The sequence below is a fragment of the Bos taurus genome, chromosome 10 (assembly GCF_002263795.3).
Source record: "Bos taurus isolate L1 Dominette 01449 registration number 42190680 breed Hereford chromosome 10, ARS-UCD2.0, whole genome shotgun sequence".
Classification (NCBI taxonomy): domain Eukaryota; kingdom Metazoa; phylum Chordata; class Mammalia; order Artiodactyla; family Bovidae; genus Bos; species Bos taurus.
The window spans coordinates 89,345,535-89,371,067 of NC_037337.1; the positions used below are offsets into that span (position 1 = coordinate 89,345,535).

General features: G+C 47.8%; 1 protein-coding gene across 9 annotated transcripts in view; it reads left to right on the forward strand.

Annotated features, from left to right (window-relative positions):
- Positions 1–25,533, forward strand: part of NRXN3 (neurexin 3) — a 1,815,083-nt gene that overhangs the window by 58,207 nt on the left and 1,731,343 nt on the right. For all 9 annotated transcript variants that reach the window (XM_059890636.1, XM_059890635.1, XM_059890634.1 and 6 more), the window contains exon 2: positions 18,554–19,995. In XM_059890636.1, coding sequence (XP_059746619.1) covers positions 19,287–19,995 — 709 coding nt within the window. In that variant the 5' untranslated portion in view covers positions 18,554–19,286. The remainder of the gene's footprint in view (positions 1–18,553; positions 19,996–25,533) is intronic.

The following is a 25,533-nucleotide window of genomic DNA, read 5'->3' on the forward strand; positions in this document are numbered from 1 at the left end:
TGGGCCAGACTCATCTGGCTAAATCTGTTGATTTCACATCCGCAGGTTGGATGGGACCTAGTTGATCAAGGTTGGTCCTGGTTGCAGGGGGCTGGCTGGAATGGCTCTGATCACTCACCTCCTGGGACTGGCAGGCTAGCTCAGGCTCCTCTTCAAATAATGAACCAGAGGTGCAAAAGAACAAGCAATTTTCAAGCCTTTGATCACGTCATGCCTGCTAACATTTCTTTGGCCAAAGTCATGGGGTGGGGAAGGACACGCTCCACTTGGAGGTAGTTGGGTTGGTAAGCGAATGTTTTCAAACAATAACCTAATCGACCACAAGCACTATGAGGATAGAGAGAGGACGGGACTGCAGATGGCACAGGAGCGTGGATGACAACAGAAGAACAAAGGTGGGAAGAAAGGGTGCTGTCCGCTCAGCTCCCACCCTGAGAGCCCCAACTAAGAGTGTTTGGGAAAGAAACCATTCGATTAGAGAAGATACAGGGTTTTGTGCTGTGAGAAGTCAAATATGGACAGCAGGAATTGCAGAAGCCACAGAAGGAAGAGTTCATAAGAGGCTGGAGAGCAATTGCCTGAGTGGGGGCAGGCCTAGCCTCGGGAATAAATTATTGCCTGAGTGGGGGCAGTCCTAGCCTCGGGAATAAATTTTAACACGCACACAGAAGCTAGAAGAGCTTGAGTGACCCAAGGTAAACCTTCTGGGAGTCTTATTATTTTGGGAAGGTGTTGTAAAGACCAGCCCCCACATTGCCTTGAATGGGGCTCTGTGCGCTGGCTCTTTCTGACTAACTGAGAAGGGCAGATGCTTCCTGGGAGGAGATGTTTCCATGGAGAGGTAGTCACAGCTCCATACTATACTTGGGATTTCACAATTGCTTTTACTCTGATGGGGTATTGGGAAATTTTCTTTTTTTTTTTCTTTTTTCCTTTCTTCCTTCCTTTTTCTTTTTTCAGTATAAATAAGGAAGTGAGAGGGTGGGTGTAGGAAGGAAACTATTTTAATGGAGATCCAGTAATAAAAATAGCATCCATCCTTAGAAAGAGAGACTCTAGGAGAAAGATGGAGGAGGCTGGAGCACCCCAAACCTACACTTGATCTTTGCGGAGCTTGTCACTACCTTTCAGGGGTTTCTGACCTTCCCTCTCTGATGTAAGCTCATTGAGGGTAAAGCTTGGGCCTCCCTTATTCACGGCTCTTTCCCACATGCTAGCAGCACACACATAATAGTTGCTCAATAAATATTTTCAGGTGGATGAAGGCGTGAATGATAACATATTTAAAGCTTGTGTATTGTTCTCCACTTAAAAGAATTCCAAACTTGCTCTTGCCCACACCAGTCAGCATATGTTTAGGGACCTCTTGAGTATCAAGCTGGTGACCAGGCCCTGGGCATTCATAGAGAATAAGGCACGGTCCTTGCACATGGTCGCTTATCTTCACTTGCAGCTTGGGGAACAGTAACCAACAGTGCAGAGCTATTAGGAGATGCTTCAAATCTCAGTTTGCCCATCTTCGAAAGAGGGAGGCTCAACACGAGTCATTCACGTTTCTTTCCTACAAGGCTCCTTGGAAGCTTTAATATTCTATTGTTCATTGGAAGTCTCTAAAATGGGGGAAAAAATCTCTAAAACAGGGAAAACAGTTTGATATCTGTCTAAGTCAGCTCAGGCTGCTATAATAAATATACCATGGAGTGGGTGGCTTAAATAGCAAACATTTATTTTTCACAGTTCTGGAGTCTGGGAAGTCTCAGATCAAGGTACAGGCAGATCTGGTGTCTGGGGAGGAACCACTTCCTGGTTTGCAGATGGCTGTCTTCTCGTATCCTCACATGACAGGGAGCAGAGACAGTGGGGAGCAAGCTGTCTCCTGTCTCTCCTTACTGGGCCCTACTCCCATTCATGAGGCCTCCCACTTCATGCCCAATCACCTCCCAAAGGCCCTACCTCCTAAAACCATCACACTGGGGATCAGGCTTCTACACACAAATGTCAATGAAGACTGACAGACGTGTTGTTTCTAGCAATGTTTCTGAAATGTATTTGATCACAAAGACTTTTCTTTCCCTTTTTGTTTTTAGAGTATTTCATGGGATTGGTTTTCTAAAGAGCACGCTTTAGGAAATGTGCTACTGCTGCTTATGGCTGCCAAGTCACTTCAGTCATGTCTGAATCTCTGCGACCCTGTGGACTACAGCCCGCCAGGTTCCTCTGTCCATGGGATTCTCTAGGCAAGAGTACTGCAGTGGGTTGCCATGCCCTCCTCCAACGGATCTTCCCAACCCAGGGATTGAACCTGGGTCTCCTGCATTGCAGGCAGATTCTTTACAGCTGAGCCACCAGGCAAACCCTTAAGGGATGTGGGCTGAGGTTAATTCTGGTGGAATAATCCTTGTAGAATTTCTTCTGAAGGTCATCCCCATCTCACCTTCATAGGAGCACTTGCACCAAACTTCATGGTGTTCTTTTTTTTTCTTTTTCTGTGCTCAGGATGGGGTTGGCTGCCTGAACCACCCAAAGGGTTCAGGCATGTGGTTATCCTTTGTCCTGGTAATGTTGGAGGTGGGTTTTCAGGTTTTAGAACCGGGTCGTACCTGCTAAGCTCCTATTTGGGTCCACTATTCCTAAAGCAGACTTGGCTCACCCCTGAGCACCCTGCACCCCAGGGAGGATTTAAGGCATCTAGGGTAGCTGTATCTCTGGAGGCCTGGGGACCTAGGCAGTGGGTTGTGTAGGCATGTGGCCAGAGGTTGAGAGGGCTGAACATTTCAATACAATATAGAGTCAGGACTTCTGAAAATCAGGCAGTTCCAGGGGAAAGCACTGAATCTGGAATGGGGCTATTAGCTACCTTCTCCCTCTGTTGGATTAGCTACATGGATAGGATGTGGTCTCTGGTGTTGGCGGGCTGTTCAGGTGTGTGGGGAATGGCCATGGATGGTTAAGAACTAGGAATAGGGATCAAGTTCAGGCTCTTTCCATATCTTCTGGATGAGAGCAATCACATCCTAATTGGTCTCTCTGTATCCTCATGTCTTTCTTTTAAAACTAGTACCTGTAATATGCAGACTTTATCTCATCATTCTGTTTAAAAATCTCTCAAATTGGGACCTAAGACCTTTGAACTCTGCCTCCAACATGGCTTTTGAGCTTTACATTTTTTCCTCCTCTTACCTCCTACCCACCCTACATTCCAGTCAAGTAGAACTTCGTATTACTTCCTGAGTATCCCATGATCTTTGACTTCTATTTGCCTTCATTCATGCTTTTCCCTCTGCTGGCACACCATCCTCATGATCTAACAAAACCCCTTAATCTCTGGAGTGCAGTTCAGAAGTCTTCTTCTACGTCTCGGCTAGTCACTGGCTCCATCTTTTTTGCTCATGTAACAGTCGTACATCTTTGTTAAAGTCCATCACGTCATTGTGATTATTGCTTGCATGCTTATCTCCTCTCACTCCCTAGGCTCTGGCTGGGTTTTTTTTGAGAGTTCAGGCCCTTATGTGGTTCCTGGTAAGTAGCAGGTGTTTATTGGAGGTTTGTTGAATGCATGAATAAGCATGAGTTGTGTTGAATGAAAAGAAGATTATGGTCTCTTAACTCCCTCTGGTCACCTTCTCTTAGGTATTCACCTTTCTGGTTATGAAAAGACTTCCTTAACTTAGAAAAACAAAAGCCCAGTCTGGCTTCAAGAGGTGGAGTATTTTAAAGAAGAGATGTAATTTTGTTATCTTGCAAACATAGCAGATTTTTTAAAGCTAAGCTGTAAATAGGTTCTAATAAGTAAAGTGGGAAAATTAATGCAAAATTAGAGGTAGTCCCAATTGTGTAATAGTGTATCATAAGCAAAAGACCATAAATATTACAGAATTATTCACTGAGCCCTGAAGTTGAAGCCACATTGACAGACTATTTAGAGCCCTGGGTTTGAAAGTGATACTGATTTTTTATTTTAGAAATTTCCAAATATTTTAAAGTTAAACCTAGAACTTTATAGAGGAAAATGCCACTGAAACTTTCTACTTTTTGAGGATGATGAAAACTTCATTGAATGATTGCAAATCTTGGATTAGTACCGTAGATGAAAAGTTCGTCATTATGTAGTAACTCATTATCTGTTGTAAGACAAAGTGTGGCATAGATGAGTCCATTTTATGCCATCCAGTGTGTTTAATTACTGCAGGATGAGCCCATAGGTTTCATTTAATAAGGATGTTGTAGTTGATGTATGGGTGGATTGTTGGGTTGAGAGGGGAGTCTGAGGCTCCATCCTCCTTAATAGAAAGGTTCTGTGATTGATTATTGAAGTGTACTGTGGACCTGTGAAGGGAGAATTCATGTAGTCACTTTCTGTATCTAACAGATCCCAGAAATAGTGATCTAATGTTAATCAGTGTTACATAATGATAGAAACATAGGACTTACTGTTCGAGGGCCTGAATTTACTGGTTCTATGAACCTTAACAAGGCCACATTCTCTCTCTGAGCTTCAACTTCTTCCATATAAAAAAGAGAGTTGAAAAAATGGATACCTTACTTGTTGCTCTAAAGGTTAAATGAGAGTGTTTTATAAACTCTTAGGTACTTTACACACATTAGTGTGTACTATTTTTAAACAAGCCTTCTGAGATTGCTATCAGCCTTCCCTGGTGGCTCAGATGGTAAAGAATCCACCTGTAATGTGGGAGACCTGGGTTTGATCCCTGGGTTGGGAAGATCCCCTGGAGAAGGGAATGTCTACCCACTCCAGTATTCTGGTCTGGAGAATCCCATGGACAGAGGAGCCTGGCAGGCTACAGTCCATGGGGTTGCAAACAGTTGGACACAGCTGAGTGACTTTCCCTTCCATAGGTACTTGGTGTCTATTTGTTTGATTCGAGCACGTTATGCGTGACAGTGTCCATGTTTTACATTCTCTGCTCCCAGCGTGCAGAAGCTGTGCTGATCCACTAACGTGACACACCACTTAGCTTGGGCACTCACCAGGCTCCCGCCTTTTGGCTTCTCTGTGGTGATGTCCTTCAGACGAGGCAGTGACGCTGAAGCTGATGAGGTTGGACCGTATCATGGGGTTCATAGGCTTGGAGGGTCCCGGTTAAGGATTCACAGTAAATTTGGAACTAAGAACTTGGACGGACTTTCTTTAGCTGCCTCAGAACTGGGGCTCTTTGGAATGAATCACTTCTATTTTACGTGTCTCATCCTCTAGGAGGTGAGCTCGGGCATGTTCTCATGGCAGAGGAACAAGAGTGAGCAAGAAGAAAATGTAAAACTACTTTCCAAGCCTCTGTTCATGTCATTTTTGCTAACATCCCATCCGGCCGAAGCAAGCCACGTGTCTGAGCTTGATGTCAAGTGTAGTAATGTTAGACGGTAAAGGGTCTAGAGATAGAGAGGTGAAGAATTTTGGCCATTAACACTAGAATCATGTGATACGACAAACAGAGAAGTAGCAGTGATGGCGATGGAACACCTAACAGGTACTGAATGCTTTCTGCTGGAAGCTTTATATGCACACACTCTGCGTTCATTGAACGCTCACAAGACTTGATGTGCATGGGTTAGTCGTTTAGTCATGTCCAACTCTGTCCAACCCCATGGATTGTAGCCCACCAGGCTCCTCTTCCATGAAATTTTCCAGGCAAGAGTACTGGAGTGGGTTGCCAGTTCCTGCTCCAGAGGAAAGTTTGTTTTACAGATGAGAGGACTGAGGTTCACAGGGATTAAGTAGTTGCCAAAGTTTACAGAGTTCCGAAGTGGTGGAGCTGGGATAAGAATCTGTTTCTGTGTGACTCTATAGTCTAGCTCTTAGAAAGAATTCCAGAGCTGGGGTTGGGGTGGGGGTGGTGTGTGTGGCTGGGACATCACTTGAAATTTACTGGAGATAAACTCAAGACAAATAATAGGCAGCCCTTTCATGCAGAGGTTGGTAACTTTGAGGAATGTGTCCTGTCATGGGCATACTGACGCTAGCCCCTGTGAGGGCTTCAGTGGTTACCGTACTCAGTCCCAAGCTAGTATGAATGAAAAGGCAAATCTGCTCCAGAAAAGTCTGTATAAATGACAGCTTCTTTGTGACTTTCTGAGGGGACAGTGGGAGCTCTTAGAGATAGCCCATTATATGTTGAAGTTGATATGGTGCAGTGGTTTTGAAACTGTTCTTTGGGACTCTACAGGTTTTGATGATAAATCTTGAGAACCACTCCATGAGTCAAGGTGGAGGAAAAGGAGATTTCACCTTCCACTTCTACAGAGCAACTCTGCATTTCAATGTCATATTTTGGGTTTTGATGCATTATGTTTTCTTCTTTTGGAAGAAATAAGGATCTTGATGATCTAAGAAGGGAAAGCTGTTGTTCTCATGGAAAGATCCCTAGACAAAGGGTCCAGAGCCTAGGGGCTAATGCCACTTCTGCACTGCCCAGTGGTGAGATCTTGGTCACTAGCTTGAACACCCAGGCTCCTTCCTCCCTCCCTTTCTTGTCTACAGAGTGAGAGGTTTGAATCAAGTGATTGTCACTGTCTTCTTGAGCTCTGACATTCTTGATCTTCAGTGGGCGGCAGCTGTGCCTGTTATACCGTCAGGAATGAAATACCAGATCTGATCTGCCAGTGGTCTGATCCAGAGGTCTCTCCCTTGAATTCTTCTAATTTCTGTCTGCTTCCTCACCTTAGTTGAGTCAGCAAACATTTAGCTCTGACTGACTCTGTGCCAGGCACTGTACCCACCTTCCTTCAAAGCTCCTAAGCTGCTAATAAGTTGCCCTGATCTGGGAGGGTCCCAGGAGTGTCCTTTAGCTGTGTCTTTTCCTTGCCACTGCCTTCCCTTCATTGCTTTCACCCTCCAGGTGTTCATGTCTCTCTGCAGGACAGAGTATGAGGGTTGGTAACAATTTATGTGTGTGCATGTGCTCAGTTGTGTCCAACTCTTTGCAGCCCCATGGACCACCAGGCTCCTCTGTCCACAGGATTCTCCAGGCAAAAATACTGGAGTGGGTTGCCATGCCCTCCTCCAGGGGATCTTCCCAACCCAGGGATCAAACCTGGGTCTCCTGCATTGCAAGCGGACTCTTTACCATCTGAGCCTTTACACTTTGGGAAAATTATTTACTCTCTTGGGGGTCTCAGTTTACTCATCTATAAAATAGGAATAATAATAGTTACTACTTGTTAGAGTTTTTGTAAAGGTGAAAGAGCTCCAAGTGTAAGGTTCTTGGGGTAGTGCCTTGCACAGAGCGAGTGTGATCCATGTGCTTGCTGTGGTTGCTACTGATACGTATAAAGTGAAGTGAGGTCGGTCAGTCATGTCTGACTCTTTTACAACCCCATGGACTGTAGCCCACCAGGCTCCTCTGTCCATGGAATTCTCCATGCAAGAATACTAGAGTGGGTTGCCATTTCCTTCTGCAGGGGATCTTCCTGACCCAGGGATCGAACCCGGGTCTCCTGCATTGCAGGCGGACGCTTTACCGTCTGAGCCACCAGGGAAGCCTACTGATACATGTAGCTGCTGCTATTATTATAAGACATGTGCACTGGGAGAATGATGAGCCTTTCCAAACTCATGGGAGGACCAATCTGCCATTGCCTTGGTCCTGAACGCCCTGATCAGCTCTGCCTTCTTCCGAGAGAGGCTGTCTTCAGCCCGCCCCAGACCTCCTGGCTCAGCGCCCACCCCATTATCATCCCGCCCTCACGTGCTCCTCCACCCCTCTCCATTGCCTTACACGGCAGGAAGCTGGTCTGCACCCCACACCTCCAAGATGTACCCCACAGATGGGGCTGTGCCAGTTTCTGCATTTGCCCCCTGATGAAGCTGGGGACCCTCTGCTCTGGGTCTGCACCTCTCGAGTCTGCCCGGAGCCTCTGTGAGTCCTTTCTGCTTTCCCCCCGCCGGCTCTGGCCCCAGTTGCTTTGTTAATGGAGAATTTGTCAAGTAATGGGAATAATTAGCACCGTGGGGGCCTCACTGTGCCCTGGAAAGAGAACAGAGAAGCGCTGTCCCAGCAGCCCAGATGTGATTGCCGGGCAGGCTCATTCTCCCTGGTCTGCACCTCTCTCCCCATCTCTTGCATGCGTTTGATTTTTTTCTCTTTGTGTAGAGAGAGTTGGCTAGGAGAAAAGCCCCATAAATGGCACTCTTGCTGGGCTGGTGCTGCGAAAGCTGGATAAGATTGTCTTCTTGGACTGAATAATTTTCCTTCCCCCCCGCCTCTGTTAGGGGGCCAAGGTCAGTTGAGCACCTAGCTGATTTCCCCCTCCCTTTCTTTTCACTGTTTCCTCCCCCCATCCCTCTCTCCCCTCTCCCCTTCCCCCTGTCCCCTCATGTAAAGAACTCACTGACTCCCAACTGAGTCCTTTTTAATGGTCCCAAGAGGCAAGGATCTTGAAGGGTGATTATCTTCATTATAAATTATTAACTCTCCCAGCAGCCAGATGGCTTCCGAGCCATGGCTTGGAAAGCTCGCTGGTTGGGAGAGGAGGGGATGGGGGGAGGGAGGAGGAGTAGGGGGAGTGACCACAGCCTCCTGAGGTCCTGGCTGCACCTGGGATGTTGGGGAACCCCTCAGCTCCTTGCAAGCCCTGAGTTCTGTGGTCAGGGGGAAGAGTTTGCCGTGCTTGGGTTTGGCCCACTAGAAAACTCAGGACTGCCCTGGCGATGGTGTAGAAGTGGTAGGTGGGAAGAGACTAATGTCATGAGTACTTTGGGTGGGAACTTTAGAGGAGTGTCCACATGGTAGGAAGGCACGATTATTACCTTAGGTTGTGTAGCTTTTACTTCCTTGGGTGTTCACACCATCCTGGAGGGTGTATTCATCATTCCCTCTAATTTAAGAGAAGAAACAAACACTGGAGAGCTCACAGAGTTTCCCATAAGGTCACTTGCCCAGTAGTGAGTGGAAAGACAGAGCCTGGATCTGACTCCTGGGCTGGTGTTCTTCCCCCACAGCAGACTTCTCTTCAGTTGCCTAAGCCCCGTGTCCTTCAAGTTTCCATGTGAGTCCCCCTCCCTTGAGAATCCTGCCCTGGCCACACTATGCCAGAGTCATCTTTTGTTCTTCTAGACTCTGCTGCACCTCATACAAAGATCTAGATAGTACTGGACACGTGACTCCAAAGAGCGTCCCATCTCTTTTGGGACATCTCCAGTGATGGGGTAGTCCACTTCATCTGGAGGTGGTCTGTGTGTAAGACAAAGACATAACCACTTTCCCTAGAACTTCCATTCACTGGACAGAGTTCTATCCTTGAGGGCAGTGGGATCTCTCTTCCAATTTAAGACTGCCTCAAACCCTTGAGGCTACTGCTCTTGGTATTGTTGAGTTGCCTCTGTACATCCAAACACTTTGGTACTTCAAAGGTTCCTCACGCAAAGAGACTCAGGTGTGACTCTTACCATTATCTGTGTCATGGGATGAGGTTTAAAAGGACATCCATCTGTCCATGCTACTCCTCCTGAGGCACCCAAATCAGCCTGCTGCTGGGAGGAAACACAAACCCCGAGGCTGTCAGTCACAGCAGCAGCAGCGGCGGTAACTAGCACGCACTTAGTACTTACCTGTGCCCAACACTGCTTTGGGGGTTTACCCTTCTTAGTGCCCCACCATGGTAACTCACTATTAACTGTTTTATAGATGAGACAACTGCGGTTCAGAGAGGGTAAGTGACTAGCTCCAGGTCACACAGGAAGCAAGTAGATTTGAACTCAGGAGGTCTGGCCCCAGAGGCCGTGCCGTTAACTCTGTGAAAGGGGTACTCAGTCGAATACCTGTATTCTATTTGGACCTTACAGATTGACCTCTGCCTTATCGAGCCCATACGAGCAGATCCAACTTCTCACCTTTGGTCTAGCTCTTCACATCATTTGGTCTCACATCTCTCCTTTCTGGGCTTCTCTGGTGGCTCAGACAGTAAGGAATCTGTCTGCAATGCAGGAGACCTGGGCTTGATCCCTGGGTTGGGTAGATTTCCTGGAGAAGGGAATGGCAACCCACTCCAGTATTCTTGCCTGGAGAATCCCATGGACAGAGGAGCCTGTCCAGTTACAGTCCGTGGGGGTCACAAAGAGCCAGACATGACTGAGTGACTAATACACATACATACATTTTCCTTTCTACTGGGTATATAAGTACCTTGCAGGGTTTGAGTTATTTACAAAATGTGTTATATCTATATCATTGGTGCTCCATGATCTTAAAAATTTCAAACAAAAGACTTCCTTCTAATTCACTACCCTCTAACTCACCTACACTTCTCTCAAAAAGTGGGGCTCAGAATAAAAATCTAATGACCAGCACCAAATTGACACAGATCTTCATGTCCTTTTTCCTACAAGTTATATCATAATTAAGGGAGTCTAAAATTGCATTTGGTTATCTGGCAACCACAAAACCTCTTGTCTATGTCATTCCTCAATTCTTGTCTCCTATATAGTTAGAAATTGTACCTTCTATCCTCATGGGTTGTTTATTTTGGAGGATCAAGTTGTCTAACTTTCCATTTATCTCCGTTAGACTTCCTCTTGTTAGACACAGGCTGTGGTTCAAGCCTACTGCGACCTCTTGAACCTTTGAAGTACCAAAGTGTTTGGATGTACAGAGCCAACTCAACAATACCAAAAGCAGTAGCCTTAGGGGTTTGAGGCAGTCTTAAATTGGAAGAGAGATGCCACATTCTAAGTTTCAGTGTCAGTTCATTCACAACCATGACCAGTTGATGAGTGGGCTTCTATTCCCATGGCCCTTCCCTCTTCGTCCAGGCTCTTGATGAATATGAATCAAGCCCTTCATCCAGGGCTTGACCTCAGATGACAGCCTGCCTCCCCAAGCCTTTAACCACCACACCGGCTTTGAATGCTGCTGTTTAGCCAGTGACAAGTCTTTGTGGTTCTGTCCACCTTACATCCCTCATAACATGAGAAACTTTCCCAAAAGATCGGCAGGAGTCCATATACAACTCCATTGTGACTCTACTGTCATTGATGAGTATTCCCAGAAAAGGAATTTATTTTAGTCTGATGTGACTACGTCTTAGTTCTTAAGAAAACTTAGTATCTCAAGAAGTGCTATAGTTCAAGACTTTAAAAAAAAAAAAGTCTCTTCTCTTCCACCTCTGTTCCCTTTTCAGCACAACATAAACTTTAATGCCCTTGATGGACTGGAATTTGAGATCTTCAGACCTTTTCCTGAAGGGCAGGGACAGCAAACCAGGATAGGGTGAGCTTGGTGGCGGAGGCACCTCGAGACCAAAGCAGCTCAGCAGATGTCACAGGAAAGGAGAAGACATGAGGAGGGATGAGACTCTTAGATGTAAAAAATCGTGAAAGAGAGAACTGGGGTATGAAGTGGCCTGGGGAGAGAGAAGGATGGTGCTCTCCCTGTCTGCCCGTATTTTCCTAGATAAGAGATTGGTGTTAACTTAGGGATTTGTAAGGAAGGAGTTTCAGCCTCCAAATGGAAACCAGTAACATGTTTCTTTAAAACTCTCCTTCAGATGACAAATAAAATAATAAATGAGCACATGCTATGTATCAGGAAGCATATTGTTTTCAGTGAAGTATAACGTAGATAGAGATGAAAGCTCAAGTCATCAATGTGCAGCCCTGTTGATGCTTTTTCCCAAACTAAGCACCGTGGACAATGTCACTCTTATCCAGAAACAGAACTACTTCACCTGCTTTGCCATCTTCCACTCATTGATTCCCTGAGAGTAACCACTATTCTGACATATATCAGTAGAGGATGATTTCTTTGCCTCGATTCGTTCCTAACGAATCCTAACACATAGGATATACGTATCCTATATATATATATATCCTATATATACGTATCCTATATAACGAATCCTAACACATAGGATATACGCTCTTCTGTGAGGCGCATCCATGTGACTATCTGGACATAGGACCAGGCATTCTCAGGGCTGTATGGCATTTTGCATGAATAAACAACAATTTACTAATTCAGTCTACTGCGGATGAACATGGGTTTTTTTTCTAGGTTTCAGGTATTATGACTAGTGTTGTTATGAAAATTTTTGTGCATGACTTGGGTTGGACATACATAAGCATTTCTGTGGGTATTGGAATTGTGGAGTCCCAGGAGGGGAATTGTGGAGTCATGGGACAGAAATATTTAGCTTTAGTAGCTGCTGCCATGCAATTTTCAGGAAGTAGTTATACTGCTATACATTTTAAAGTTTAATAAAGTCCAAAACTACCCTACAAGATAGGTATTATCATTCTCTCTCCTTCTCTCTCTCTCTCTGATGAATAAACAAAGACTCAGAGAGTGGCCCAAGGCTAAATAGCTATGGTAATGACAGTCTGAGTTTAAATCCAACTCTGTCTGGTGCCAAAGCCCATGTTCTTCATCACTACCCTGAATTACTTTGATGTCTTGGAGAGAATTCATGCCTTCACCTCCCCCACTTCCTGCAGTAGAGCCTCTGCTGTAGAATTAAGATCGAGGGTACCAAGTGTGAGGGGCTGGCCTAGTGGTGTCGTGTCAAGAGGGACGTAGTTTGGTTGACAGTGAATCTCTGACGTCGTTGTGCAAAAATGAGCCTGCAACCCCCTTCAAAGCACCTGCGGATAGAGCATGCCCACATCCTCTGCCTTTGCCAAGGACATGGGCACAGTGGGTGTAGAACATTGGTGGTAGGGGTGAGAAATCTGACACGTCTCCCAAGTTACAGGGATTCCTCACAGGCATGGGTGGCCATGTGAAATGGAAGCTTCTCTTGATATGTCATGATAGATTTTTAAGGTCTAGCGTTAGGAATGTGTTATTCAGAACTCCCAGTCACAACCCAACCCCAAATTGCTTAAGCAAAAAAGAAAAAAGAAAGTTTTGGTTCATGAGATGAAACCAGGATCCTTTGGGCTTCAGGTCTGGCTACATCTAGGTGCAGAAACATCACTGGAAATACATCTCTATCCATCTCTTGACTCTCCTTCTTTGTTGTCTTCATTTTTAGACAAGATTATCTTGAATAGTAACAGTGCTGCTGCTGCTGCTGCTAAGTCGCTTCAGTCGTGTCCGACTCTGTGCGGCCCCATAGACGGCAGCCCACCAGGCTGCCCTGTCCCTGGAATTCTCCAGGCAAGAACACTGGAGTGGGTTGCCATTTCCTTCTCCAGTGCATGAAAGTGAAAAGTGAAAGTGAAGTCGCTTAGTCGTGTCCAACTCTTAGCGATCTCATGGGCTGCAGCCCACCAGGCTCCTCTGTCCATGGGATTTTCCAGGCAAGAGTACTGGAGTGGGATGCCATTGCCTTCTCCAGTAACAGTGCTATCTCTCATCAATTCTGGATGTCACTCTAATCGTTTGACCATGAGGTTAAAAAAATAAAGAGGGTCCTTCTCCCAATATTCCAGTAAAAGTTCCAGTGTAAACTCTAATTTGACTTAGTTTGGGTGACAAACCCATCCCTAAGCTAATCACTGTGGCAGGAGTTTGCAGTGTCCTAAGTGGCTAAACTGGGTCCCAAGATCTGGGGTTGGGATGAACCCCACCTAAATGACATGGACCGAGATTGGCGGTGAAAATCATTTTACCTTCAAAGTGGGTCAAAGGCTATGGTGAAAGGGAGGCGGGTAGAACCAACAGAGAGCCATCATCAGGACTTCAGAGGGATGCTGATGGGAGGTTCCAGAGGAGGAACTGATGAGCCCAGTCTGAGGCTTTGAGGACAGCCTTCATCACGCCTTCCCACCGTCTGTGGTTCTCAACACAGGCCCCACTTTCCTTTGAATCTGTCTCAGGGAAGCAGAGGAACTATAGGGAGGCAGTGGAAGGGTACGTGGCAGCCGGATCTTTCGAGTTGTGCCAGTGGTAAATAGCCCATGTGTTGGAGTCGTGTGGGGGCCCTTCTGTCTCCCAAGCAGCCGGATCATGAGACATTTGCAAAGACGCTAACCCCACGTAAGAAGTATGCCGTTCGATAATTATGTAGATTAGCTGGCAATTAGATAATGTCATTCACTTTCCCTCTCCTGCTTGGTTCTCAGACAGCAGACAAGCATTTTGAGCTTCTGCACCAGCCTGGGCCTTCCACATAGGCATTGGAGCAAATTCCCTGCCCCTGTGGCTGTCTGGGCCCTCCTATGGCTCAGGATAGGGGAGCAGTTGGCTGACCGGTGGAGGGGGCACAGCCCACTCCAGTACTCTTGCCTGGAAAATCCCATGGACAGAGGAGCCTGGTAGGCTGCAGTCCATGGGGTCTCGAAGAGTTGGACACAACTGAGCGACTTCACTTTCACTTTTCACTTTCATGCATTGGAGAAGGAGATGGTGGCCCACTCCAGTGTTCTTGCCTGGAGAATCCCAGGGATGGCGGAGCCTGGTGGGCTACCGTCCATGGGGTCGCACGGAGTCGGACATGACTGAAGCGACTTAGCAGCAGCAGCAGCAGCAGCAGCAGCATAGCCCCAGAAGAGGGTTAAAGAAGGCTTAAGGGTGAAAGCTTGGGGCAGTTGGCTTGAGGGCTTTGATATTAAATGGAAGGTCATTTCTAGCATGGGCCACTGCAACAATTTCCCAGAGGTCACAGGAATGTCCATGGTCCAAGAAAGCAATGCAAGAGCTTTAGGAGAGAATTTTGGTGTCCATAGGGCACTGAGTTTAGGTTAACCTGATTCTGATGCTACCCGTCCTGAAATCAGATTCTGCCCAGCGCCTGTGGAGGGGAAAGAAAGCTTGGTTTTCCTGTTAGCCTTTTTGATTACCCATGATGCAGGCAGGGGACTGTCAGTATCTTCAGTGCTGGTCTGGGCAGGAGGGGAGAATGGTCAGTCTGATGGACGAGGCTCAGCAGACAGGGTTGAGTGACCACCCCAAAGCAGACGGGGTAAATTCCCATGATCCTCCGCATAGGGAGTGGTCTTGGGCAGCCTACTTCCTAACTCATATGTTAACCCAGATCACTTGGCATGTGCTGCTTTGTCCTGAGGGGTCATCTGAGCCTGGCATTCAGGGAAGCCTGGAGGTGCAGGATTGCTGTCATTGTATGAAACAGAGAGGTGTAGAGGTCACCTCATGAAACACAAATGATCCTCAAGGATGCTCTTCAGCTTCTTTTATTGTTCATTTTTTCTACACATGTGTCTCAAGCTCCCACTCCATGGGAGCCAAGGTCCTGCGGCAGCACCAGGGTGAAGCAATCTGTGCCCCCAGGGAGATTTCGTAGCGTGGACTCTTTTATTGTTCTGCTTTCTTCTCTAAAGTACACTTTGCCCCACTACTTTGTGACGCCCCTAAGGCAAGAACCCTGTCTTCTTCTGCTTAGATCCAGGAGCGACTGGATAAATCGGAGCTCAATAAGTAGTTAGATTGAACTGAGCAAGTCATTTAATTTCTGCAGACACACAAGTGACTTTCTGAGGCCCAGAGGGTTGACATCTAGATCAGTCTGAAAGCTTCTGGGGCCATCCTTTTAGAGGGACTCCCATGTGCCTGCTCATCCATGTCATCGGGCCCTCCGTCTCCATGTCCTTGCCTTCCACTAAGGGGGTCCCACTGACTGAAGCCACCTGAGCCTGGGCCTTGCCTGAGCTAGACTCCTAGGTCTAAACTGGCAGGAGGGGAAGTAGAGAAGGAGGTGTGGCAGCCAGGGGTAGTGTCACTGAGAACACACTTTCCCAAGCCTCTGGAACTCAGACACCGTGGGCTCCCACCGTGCCATGTGATCTTTACGTTCTCGGCTCATTGATATTTCCCGGCGTGGGATACTTCGTTGGAGAGACCTGGGCTTTGTGCTCATCACGTCTGCCTTGCTCCCCACTCTTCTAGATCAGATGCATGATGGAGGGAGCGATAGGAGAGCAGCTGTCCTTTGAGCACATTCCCTAAAAGTGGTCCCTTTTCAAAAATTTGATTAAAAAATTCAGGATGGGGAACACATATACACCCATGGCTGATTCATGTCAATGTATGGCAAAAACCGCTACAATATTGTAAAATAATTAGCCTCCAATTAAAAAAAATTAATTTTAAAAAATTTGATTAAAAAATTATGTACACATGGCAGATATTAGGACCAGAAGAAGCCCTCTTTGGGCACAAGGGTCTCTCTTCTCCCCTGGGATGTTGCAGTAGTGTTTGCACTAGTCCTTCTGGAACCTTCTTCACAGACATTTACATAGCTAGTTCTCTCATCCTCCTTCAAGGCTTTCCTTAAATCTCATCTTCTCAGATTCTGATTCGTGATGTTTGCCTATTTCTGTGGTGTAAATAGTCTAGCGTAGCTGATTTCTTTTGCTACCAAAGTGTCATCAACCAGCTCAAAAACTGCTGATTTTTTTTTTTGGGCGGCGGGGGGCAGCTCTAGGGCACACGGGCTCAGTAGTTGCAGCTCACACGCTCCAGAGTGTGGGCTCAGCTTTTGTGGCGCACGGGCTTTAGTTGTCTGGGGCTTGTGGAATCTTTCCAGACCAGGGATCCAACCTGCCTCTCCTGTATCCACAGGCAGATTCTTATCCACTGTACCACCGTGCGTGCGTGCTAAGTCACTTACAGTCATGGACACCTCTTTGTGAGCCTCTGGACTGTAGCCTGCCAGGCTTCTCTGTCCATGGGATTCTCTAGGCAAGAATGCTGGAGTGGGCTGCCACGCCCTCCTCCAGGGGATCGTTCCGACCCAGGGATTGAACTCATGTCTCCTGTAGCATCTGCATTGCAGGTGGATTCTTTTACCTGTTGAGTCACCAGGGAAGCCCCAGGGAGGTCCAAACATTGCTGGCATTTTAAGACTTGGTTTGGCTTGTGCGTGTGCAAAGCTTGCATGTTTTGGCACATGCTATGCTCATGTTCCAGTTAAGACTTCCTCACGCCCCTGGAGGTGCCCATGCCACACTCTGGGAACCACTGTGTGTACAGGACGTTTTATACCACAGAGGCTTTCCTTATAATGGATTTAATCAGCCTCTTTTTGGGTGGGCTTGTGTGTTCACTGGAAATAGGTGTTTGTTGCTGCTTAAGGAACAGCGTTTTCCTCTTCAAAGCATGAGTAATAACTAGCTTTGCTAATGCAGCCATCATAAAAATACTAGACAGTGGTCTGACAGCGACCATGGTAAATTATCGAGCATGCCAATTAATAAGCAGCAAGTTGCATAACTTTTAAAAATTACACTCATTGCTCTCATGTGAACAGAGAAATTTCCTCTCAGGTCTGTGACCAGAGTCTGCCTTCAGTTGGCCACCCCTTAACTGGGTGCTGGTGCATTTACAATCAGTATAAAACATGCATGATATGCTCTAGCTCTGTGACATTCCTTAACTATTCATTTGTTGTTCATTCTGTTTTTTTTTTTAATTTAAAAATGTATGTTTTAATATACTGTCCCCTTTGCAGACATACACATACTCACACGTACAGACATACACCAGCGATCCCCTCTTCTCATCCTTCCTTACAAATAAGGAAAGAGGTAGCATTCATTGTTCACCTACTGTGGCTATAGCCTCATGCTAGAATCTTCTAATACATGATTGCATTGAATCCTGTCTCCAACTTTGTAAAAAGGCTATTATTTTCTTTACTTTATGAGTGAGAAAATAGAAGCTCAAATAAGTTAAGAAATTTTCTCAAAGCTCCATATAGAAGAACTAGGATATACTCAGCCTTTTTTTTTTTAAAGGTTCAAAGCACATTCTCCCCACCCCGCCCCCCGCCCCAAGACCTTTTCTCCAACATTTAATTAAGAGATGAGTGTTTTTTGCTCATTACTCACCTCCTAGTTTATTTTCACTGACTCCTGTAAATAATTCCCTCAAAAATGTAAAGGTGAGGATCTGTCTTCGGCTGCCTACACCAGACATTGGCTTGGCAAAGTGAGAAAGAAAATCTAAAACAAACAAACAAAAATCACTATCATGTTCATGTCTTTTAATAGGTAAACAAGTTAAAACTGCATGTGTGTATTTGAGTATCTAAAATGTTAGCTGCTGCTGCTAAGTCGCTTCAGTAGTGTCCAACTCTGTGCGACCCCACAGACAGCAACCCACCAGGCTCCCCTGTCCCTGGGATTCTCCAGGCAAGAACACTGGAGTGGGTTGCCATTTCCTTCTCCAATGCATGAAAGTGAAAAGTGAAAGTGAAGTCGCTCAGTCGTGTCCAACTCTTCCCAACCCCATGGACTGCAGCCTACCAGGCTCCTCCGTCCATGGGGTTTTCCAGGCAAGAGTACTGGAGTGGGGTGCCATTGCCTTCTCTAAAATGTTAGCATGTACCTGAAAATTAAATTTTGGCCACGTGACCCTGTGATATGAACATTGTAAAAATGTGCTGATATGGCTTGGCGGGTTTGATACTTTTTTGCACGTGGAAAACCTGAGTGCATTGTTAGGAGCTGAGCTTGGGGTCCTGACATGGCTCTGAAAGACCCCAGGCCCTCCCTGCCGCTTAAAGCACCAAGCGCTCTGGGACTCACCAGAGTAGCCGGGCTCGCAGTCAGCACTCCATCAATATTTGTGAAATAGGGTGCAATATTTTCCTGACACGGGGCCCTAATCTTCCTTTCCTTCTCCCCCCCTCCTTCCTGCAGGTCTTTTCTCTGGAGTCCTGGGAGGCAGGTTACGGGCTGGACTGCCCCGAGTGGACCATGAAGCCTGAGTCCACTTCCGTTTGGCCCCGGGCCCTGCTCTGCCTGAGCTTTCAACTTCCGGCTACTCCCCTCCCCTCGGCCCTCGGCTGCTAGGAGGTCGGCCTTCAGGGCTGGTCCTCAGCCTGTTTCTACCTTGCGCCTGGCTCACCTGACTGCTCGCTCCTCTTCCATCACGGCCCCCCTGACCCCAGCCCTCTCCCCGGCCTCCCTGGCTGGGCCGTTTGGGGGTCTGCTGCCGGGAGGTGGACATTGCTGAAGGCTTCCACCCGCCAGCCAGCCCGCCGTGTACTTTTCTCCTGCCCAAATCAAGGCCTCCGGATCCACATTGGATAGCTGAGATCTTTTCTTGGAGAAGGACACTCTGCTCCCCACTCTGCACCCTCACTGTCCCCCGCCCGCCTGACTGACCTCCTCTATTGCTGCCCCGTCCTTCCCCCACTCTGTCTCTTACTGAATTTCTTGCTTGTGGGTGCCCACCAGGGGCTTTCTGGTTTTCTTTCCTCCTTCCTCATCCTCTTCTCTGTGTGTGTGTGTGTGCCTCCTCCCTCTTGTGTGTTCTCTGTCCCCCAGCCATCTCCTCTTCCTCTCTGCCTTCCACTTCAAAGGAGGTGGGGCAGGGGGATTGTCCCCCAAGGGCCGTTCCCCGTCTCCGGGCCCCTGGGGCTTGGCCAGAATGAGCTTCACCATGCACTCGGTGTTCTTCACCTTGAAGGTGAGCCTCCTGCTGGGATCCCTGCTGGGGCTCTGCCTGGGCCTGGAGTTCATGGGCCTCCCCAACCAGTGGGCGCGCTACCTCCGCTGGGATGCCAGCACGCGCAGCGACCTCAGCTTTCAGTTCAAGACCAACGTGTCCGCGGGGCTGCTCCTCTACCTAGATGACGGCGGCGTCTGCGACTTCCTCTGCCTCTCCCTGGTGGACGGCCGTGTGCAGCTGCGCCTCAGCATGGACTGTGCGGAGACCGCCGTGCTGTCTGGCAAGCGGGTGAACGACAGCAGCTGGCACTTCGTCATGGTGAGCCGCGACCGCCTGCGCACAGTGCTGGTGCTCGACGGGGAGGGCCGGTCCGCGGAGCTGCAGCCCCAGCGGCCCTACATGGACGTGGTCAGTGACCTGTTCCTGGGCGGCGTTCCCGCCGACATCCGGCCGTCTGCTCTGACCCTTGATGGGGTGCAGGCCATGCCCAGCTTCAAGGGATTAATCTCGGATCTCAAGTACGGCAACTCAGAGCCCCGGCTTCTGGGAAGCCAGGGTGTCCAGTTGGATGCCGAGGGGCCTTGCGGCGAGCGTCCCTGTGAAAATGGCGGCATCTGCTTTCTCCTGGATGGACACCCCACCTGCGACTGTTCTACCACCGGCTATGGCGGCAAGCTGTGCTCGGAAGGTAAGGGTCCTCTTCTCTACCCCTCTGAGCTCGAGCCCACCCCTGACGGCTTGGGTAAGGATCAAGATCGCCTGGAGGGAAACCAGTTCTATCATTGACCCGCCTCTTTAGCTGCCTGTTAGATAATTGGGTCTCTTTCCCCGAGGGTGTGGTAGAAATCCTTGGCTTTCTCTCAATGGAAAAAATCCATCAGATCTCAGCAAGAGAGAATCCTGACTACTCAACCATGGGCTCCTTCCTTAGACAGATGTTTGGCTTTGCTCAAAAGGCTGGATAGAGTATAGGATCTGAGCCCCAGCTCAGCTCTTTCCACCGCGGTGAAGCTTCGAAGGGTCAGTACAAGGCCAGATGTCAGATGGAAAGGGGCAAAGTGGCTGTCTATGGCCCTCTTGATCCCTTGAGAATTGGGCCCTTGTGAATACATGGGACATTCCGCATCACTTTCTCCTTATCGTCCCTAACATAAGGAATGCCGGTGCAAAGAAGAATGAGGGTTGATAGACTGTGGGTCCACACCCGGCCTTGCTGTCAACCCAGCCCTTCAGCTGTGCCCCTCCTCCCACAGTCTTCTGGAAGGTGTCTGATGGGTAGACAGGGCATTTTTGGGGGGGACTTCTCGCCTCCTCGTACTAAGACCCCCAGGTGATTTCATTGTGCAGCAAAAGTTGGGAACCAACAGGTCAAGGGAGGTCAGGTAGGTGGGGCCAGGTGAGTGTCTTAGTGCAGACTCCCACAATCCCTTCATTCACGTGCTACCCTACTGCCTTGGGATTTGTAATTAAAAATAGTGTCTGCAGACGTTCCTTACACTTTCCCTGAAACCACCCAACTCCTAAAGCTGTGGTTGATATGAATGTTATCTACTAGCAGGTATTAAAACATTTCTTTAAATCAAAACAAAGTTTATTTCACAGGTGATACATGCTGGAGACCAGGACACTCTGGGGATCTTCTTGGGAGCCTCCTTGTAGGTCAAGTATGGGCTATTGCAAGAGTGCTTCTTTCCTCTTCTGGGCCTGCCATCACACCTCCCTTCTTGTGGGTGGGTTGCCAGAGAGGGAGATGCAAGACATGCAAGAAGTCCTTTTCTGACCTCTGTTATTCCTCACTGAGTCCACTGGAGGAGGGATGGGGCAGAGGGGTAGAGGCAGCCCCAACCCACAGAGTCATCTGGGGACAGTGGTTACTGAAGCACTTACCACAAGCAGGTCCCCCTGGAGCTGACCGCTGTTCCAGAGCTTCTGGGCTTTGGAGAAAGTTCTTCCTGAAGGCTGACATGAACACTTGTTTTCTCCTTCGCCCAAAGGATCTGTTCTGTTCTCAGAACTGGCATTGGGAGCTGGCATTCTTCCTTTCTAGGGACCAGAGTGTTTGCAAGTGTGTTGTTAACTTGCTGATTATCCCTGATTGCATTTTTTGTGTTTAAAAAGAACTCATTTCCTCTGGGCAGGTTTGGATCAGCACTTTTCTGCAGGAAGAAATCTCTATACTGTATATGTATACAATTTTTTCTCTCTCTTATTTATTTATTTATTTTTTTGGTTTGGGTGTGTGTGTATGTTTGTTTGAGGTCTCCAGAGGAGTTTCTTCAGAGTAGATGATAAGCAGTCAACTTTTTAATAGCTAAATACAATATATATATTTTAATGATGGTTTTTTTTTCTATAGGGTTCAGACCATCTCGTGGCTATGGACTGATGCCTCTATCTGTAGAAGGCAAACGCGGCATATTTCATTATTCTCACGGTACATAATACAGTAAACAGACTTAGTATTAACTGCACTCCACTAACTACTAACACTTGGTTGGTCTGGAGCAGTGCAATGGCTGAGGTGAGGGTGGATGTTGGGGGAGGTACCAGCATTTACTGTTGGTGACTTGAAGCCTGTTGCTCCTGGTAATTGTCATTATGTCTAATCAATCACAAAGATGCATCTCAGGCTTTTAGAAAATATCCGTTCTCTCCACACAGTTAATTTTTAGAGTAAGCAGGGGGAAGACTCACCTGTAAAATATGAAGGGGAAAAAAAAAAACACCCACAGCAGCTGCTGAGTGTCAAGCCGATCTGCATAAAACAAGACAAACAGCCTAAACAAATACCTGCCCGTTTTCCTAAAGACAGTGTAAAGCGGGCAGTGAGGGTGCCTCTCTGGCCTCATCTCTCACCCACTTTAAATTGCAAATGTCACAGAACTGAAACCCCCGGGGACTTGGTCCCAGCAGTGGGTGCTGTGTGCCAAGCCTCTGATCATCCCGCTTTGCAGGATGGGCCGTGCTGTTTGATTGTGTGAGGGCTTCATGCTTTAGCAGTTCAAGGGCAGGAAGAGCTGGGAGGGCTCCTGCAGCTTCAGATGGATGTGGTCGGGGCCTGTTGGAGGCGCTCTCTGCGGTCCATTAGCTTCTAGCATGCTGGCGGTATTGATGTTTGCTTGGCCTGTCTGGCTTTCCATGCCTCAGTGGCTTGGAAATGTCTCCATCCTGCACCCCAGGAAGAACTCACTGCTGGGCCCATCTCTTCTATTTGCTTTGGGCGATTTTGACCTCCCATTGGGTATCTTTTCTAGGTAAGACCCACAAGACCCTGGAGATAGTTGCTGTGGGAGAGTTGGGTTTGTGGGGGACAAGTTATGGACACAGTTATCTTCTGTTTCTTGTGGCAAAAGACTTTGGCTGCAGACTGAACCCCACACAACCTACTTGGGGAAACTTCATCCCAAGACTCCCAAACCAGCTAATGGTCACATTGAACATTCTGGCACATGATGGAGAGAGAGGGGGGTGGTCCTGGACTTTTTTTCTTCTTCTTCTAGGTTGTTATGTTTATAAATCAAATGTTTGGGTTTTCAACTTCAGATTTGTTCAAGATGACTTTTAATCTTGCCTCAAAATAACTTTAAAATTATGCATATCTGGTTTGGAATATAATCCTGCTGCATGGGACATATTCATCTGGCTTTTTCTGTTTAGCCCAGTCCTGTTTTGGGGCATCTCTGAAGCTCACTGGACAATAAACAGGTGCCCCCAGCAGCCTCCAGACAGCAGCCCTCTCGTTGGTTATTGGGGGCTTGTCATTACCTTGACATGAGTTTAGCTTGATTCTTTTTAAAACATTCTCAATTGTGAACGTGCAGGTATTGAATTTCTCAACAATCTTATAGCCATGACGAACTGGTTCACTGCCAAAGTGTCTCCATTTCAGTACCAGCTTCCCTGAAGGGTTCATTTAGCCTGAAACCAGCCTGCTGCAGGTGGGGTGGGGCCAAGGAAAGGTGGGGAAGTTTCCACAGGTTGATCTCTATGATCAGATCTTAATGATCAGATCTTAATCCATGGGTCTACCTGTGTCAAAGATCATTTGTACACCCGTGTTTTTAGGTTAATTTCAGTGAGGTGACATGAGGTCCTGTTGAGTCGGCAAAAAGAAAAATCGGTTCTTTGTCTGCTATCTTTTCCTGCTAACTTAGGCAGGTGCCCAGGGCAAAAGCAGCTTGTTTTGAGTCTCAGTTGTTAAGTTTTCAGGGGTGGGGATCCCCCAGTGAGGTACAGCTGTGGGTGCAGGTAATAGGGGCCAGAGTCTGAGGACAAGCACATGGTGGTGTGGGCTCCACGAGCCTCCCATCCATCCCGCATCCCTCCCGCCGTCTGAAGCTGACATCCTACTCAGGTTGGTTGATGGATGGCTCAGTACCACCGTGTGGCCTCGGTGTGCCTTCCCGAAAGTGAATTTTAATTAGTTTTCTTTTTTATGGCGAACGTTCCGTTTCTTCTCCCATTTCTCAAAGCCAGAACTAAGATGGAAAGGTATTCCAAGAAGAGGTGCTTACCTCCGAAGTTTTACCAAGAGCCAGAGACATCCGATGCTATAGCGAAGGTCCCAGTGATTGCCATGGCTCCTCCCATGTTTAGGAGGAGTTTGGGGCACTAGTATAAAAATATCACCGTCTCTTCCCCTCGCCCTTGCCCCTGCTGCCTGAATAGTAATGTGGCTTTGTTCCTAATCTCAGTCAACCCCTATGGCCGAGGATCGGAGTGGGCAGTGGTGAGTCATCAAGAGGCCAGTCTAGGTCCTTTTCAGAATCCTTCCCCTTGGGGTGGAGACAAGCCCAGAAGCAGGGAGGACTCGATTTCCCACCCAGCATTCAGGCATTAGGACCAGCCCCGCTCTCCCCCGGCCCAGCCAGCCAGCCAGCCAGCGGGGGCTGTCACTAAATGAGCCTGAATAGGGGTCTGATTGCTCTTTCTCGTCCTCTCCTCCTGATTACCCAGCGAGATTTCCTGGGTATGCTGCATGCTAAATGACAGAGCCGCCGCCTTCCACTTGCTCCAATTATCCTTCTTTTAACTGAGAGGGAAGAACAATTTTTTTTTGAACTGCTCCCCCCACTCCCCTCCTCACAATAGCGTCTCCGCCTCCTTGTAAAGACAGGAGACCCTTCTTCCTTGTACCCTCTTCTGTGGTACAAGGAGAGCAGCCTTCTCCTTCCACCCCAGCCCGCACTCCAGCTGTGGGCTGCAGAGAGGGTGGGCCTTGGATAAGGCTTGGTTCGGGTTCATCAGGGTTGAGGGGCGGGCGGGCATTCTGCCAGAAGCCTTCCAGGAGCCCTGAACTTGCATTTGCATCTGGTGATGAGACACCACAGGCCCAGCTCTGGGGGGCTAATCATCTTAATTATCTTTAAGTCCCCTATCTCCCTTCACAGGCTGTCCCAGAGCAGCTGCCGTCAGCTCAGTCCCCTGTTCACAGGACAGAAGAGGTGGGGTGTGGGCTGTGTATTGGGGGGATGGAGCTAACATGCCCTCCCCAATGCCTCCTACTGCCCTGGGGTCACTGGCTCTAGAGAAGTGAGGCCCCAGGGGCAGGGGTCAGGGGTGGAAATGGAGTGAGAGAGACTTTGGGACAAGGCTCCAGAGATCAAGCAGCTTTCCTTAGAAAAAGTAATAGTGATGTTATTTACTATTTTTGAGCACCGCCCCAGCCTGAATCCTACGTGCTTCCTACGCATGGTCTCATCTAATTCTCACAACACTCCTATGCAGTTGATACCATTAACTAGCCCCATTTCACAGATGAGGAAACTGAGGAGCAGAGAAATCAAAAACTTGATGAAGGTTTGGTGCTATGCTTAAGAGCACAGCTTCTGGACTTACATGAAGGCTTGTCCACTTACACGCGGTGTTTGGAGATGGTTTTGGAAGCTTCAGCATCCTCAACAATAATAATAACAACAATGATAAGAGCAGCTGACAGTCACCCGGCCAGGTCTGCTCTGTATTAGCTTTTGTGACCCTCAGAACCACTCTTGACACACTATTGTTATTCTACTTTTGTAGATAAGGAAGTTGAGGGACAAAGGCTAAGTAACTCCCCCCAGGGAGAGACTGGAATGGAGTATATATCTCAAGGGTCTGGCTTCAGAGCCCACACTCTTAACCACTGTGCTGTCCTGCCTTGCAGCAAAGCAGGGATAACAAGAAATCATACGTTAGGTAGTTGAGAGCACAGGAGACGAAACATATAAAATGATCAGCACAGTCT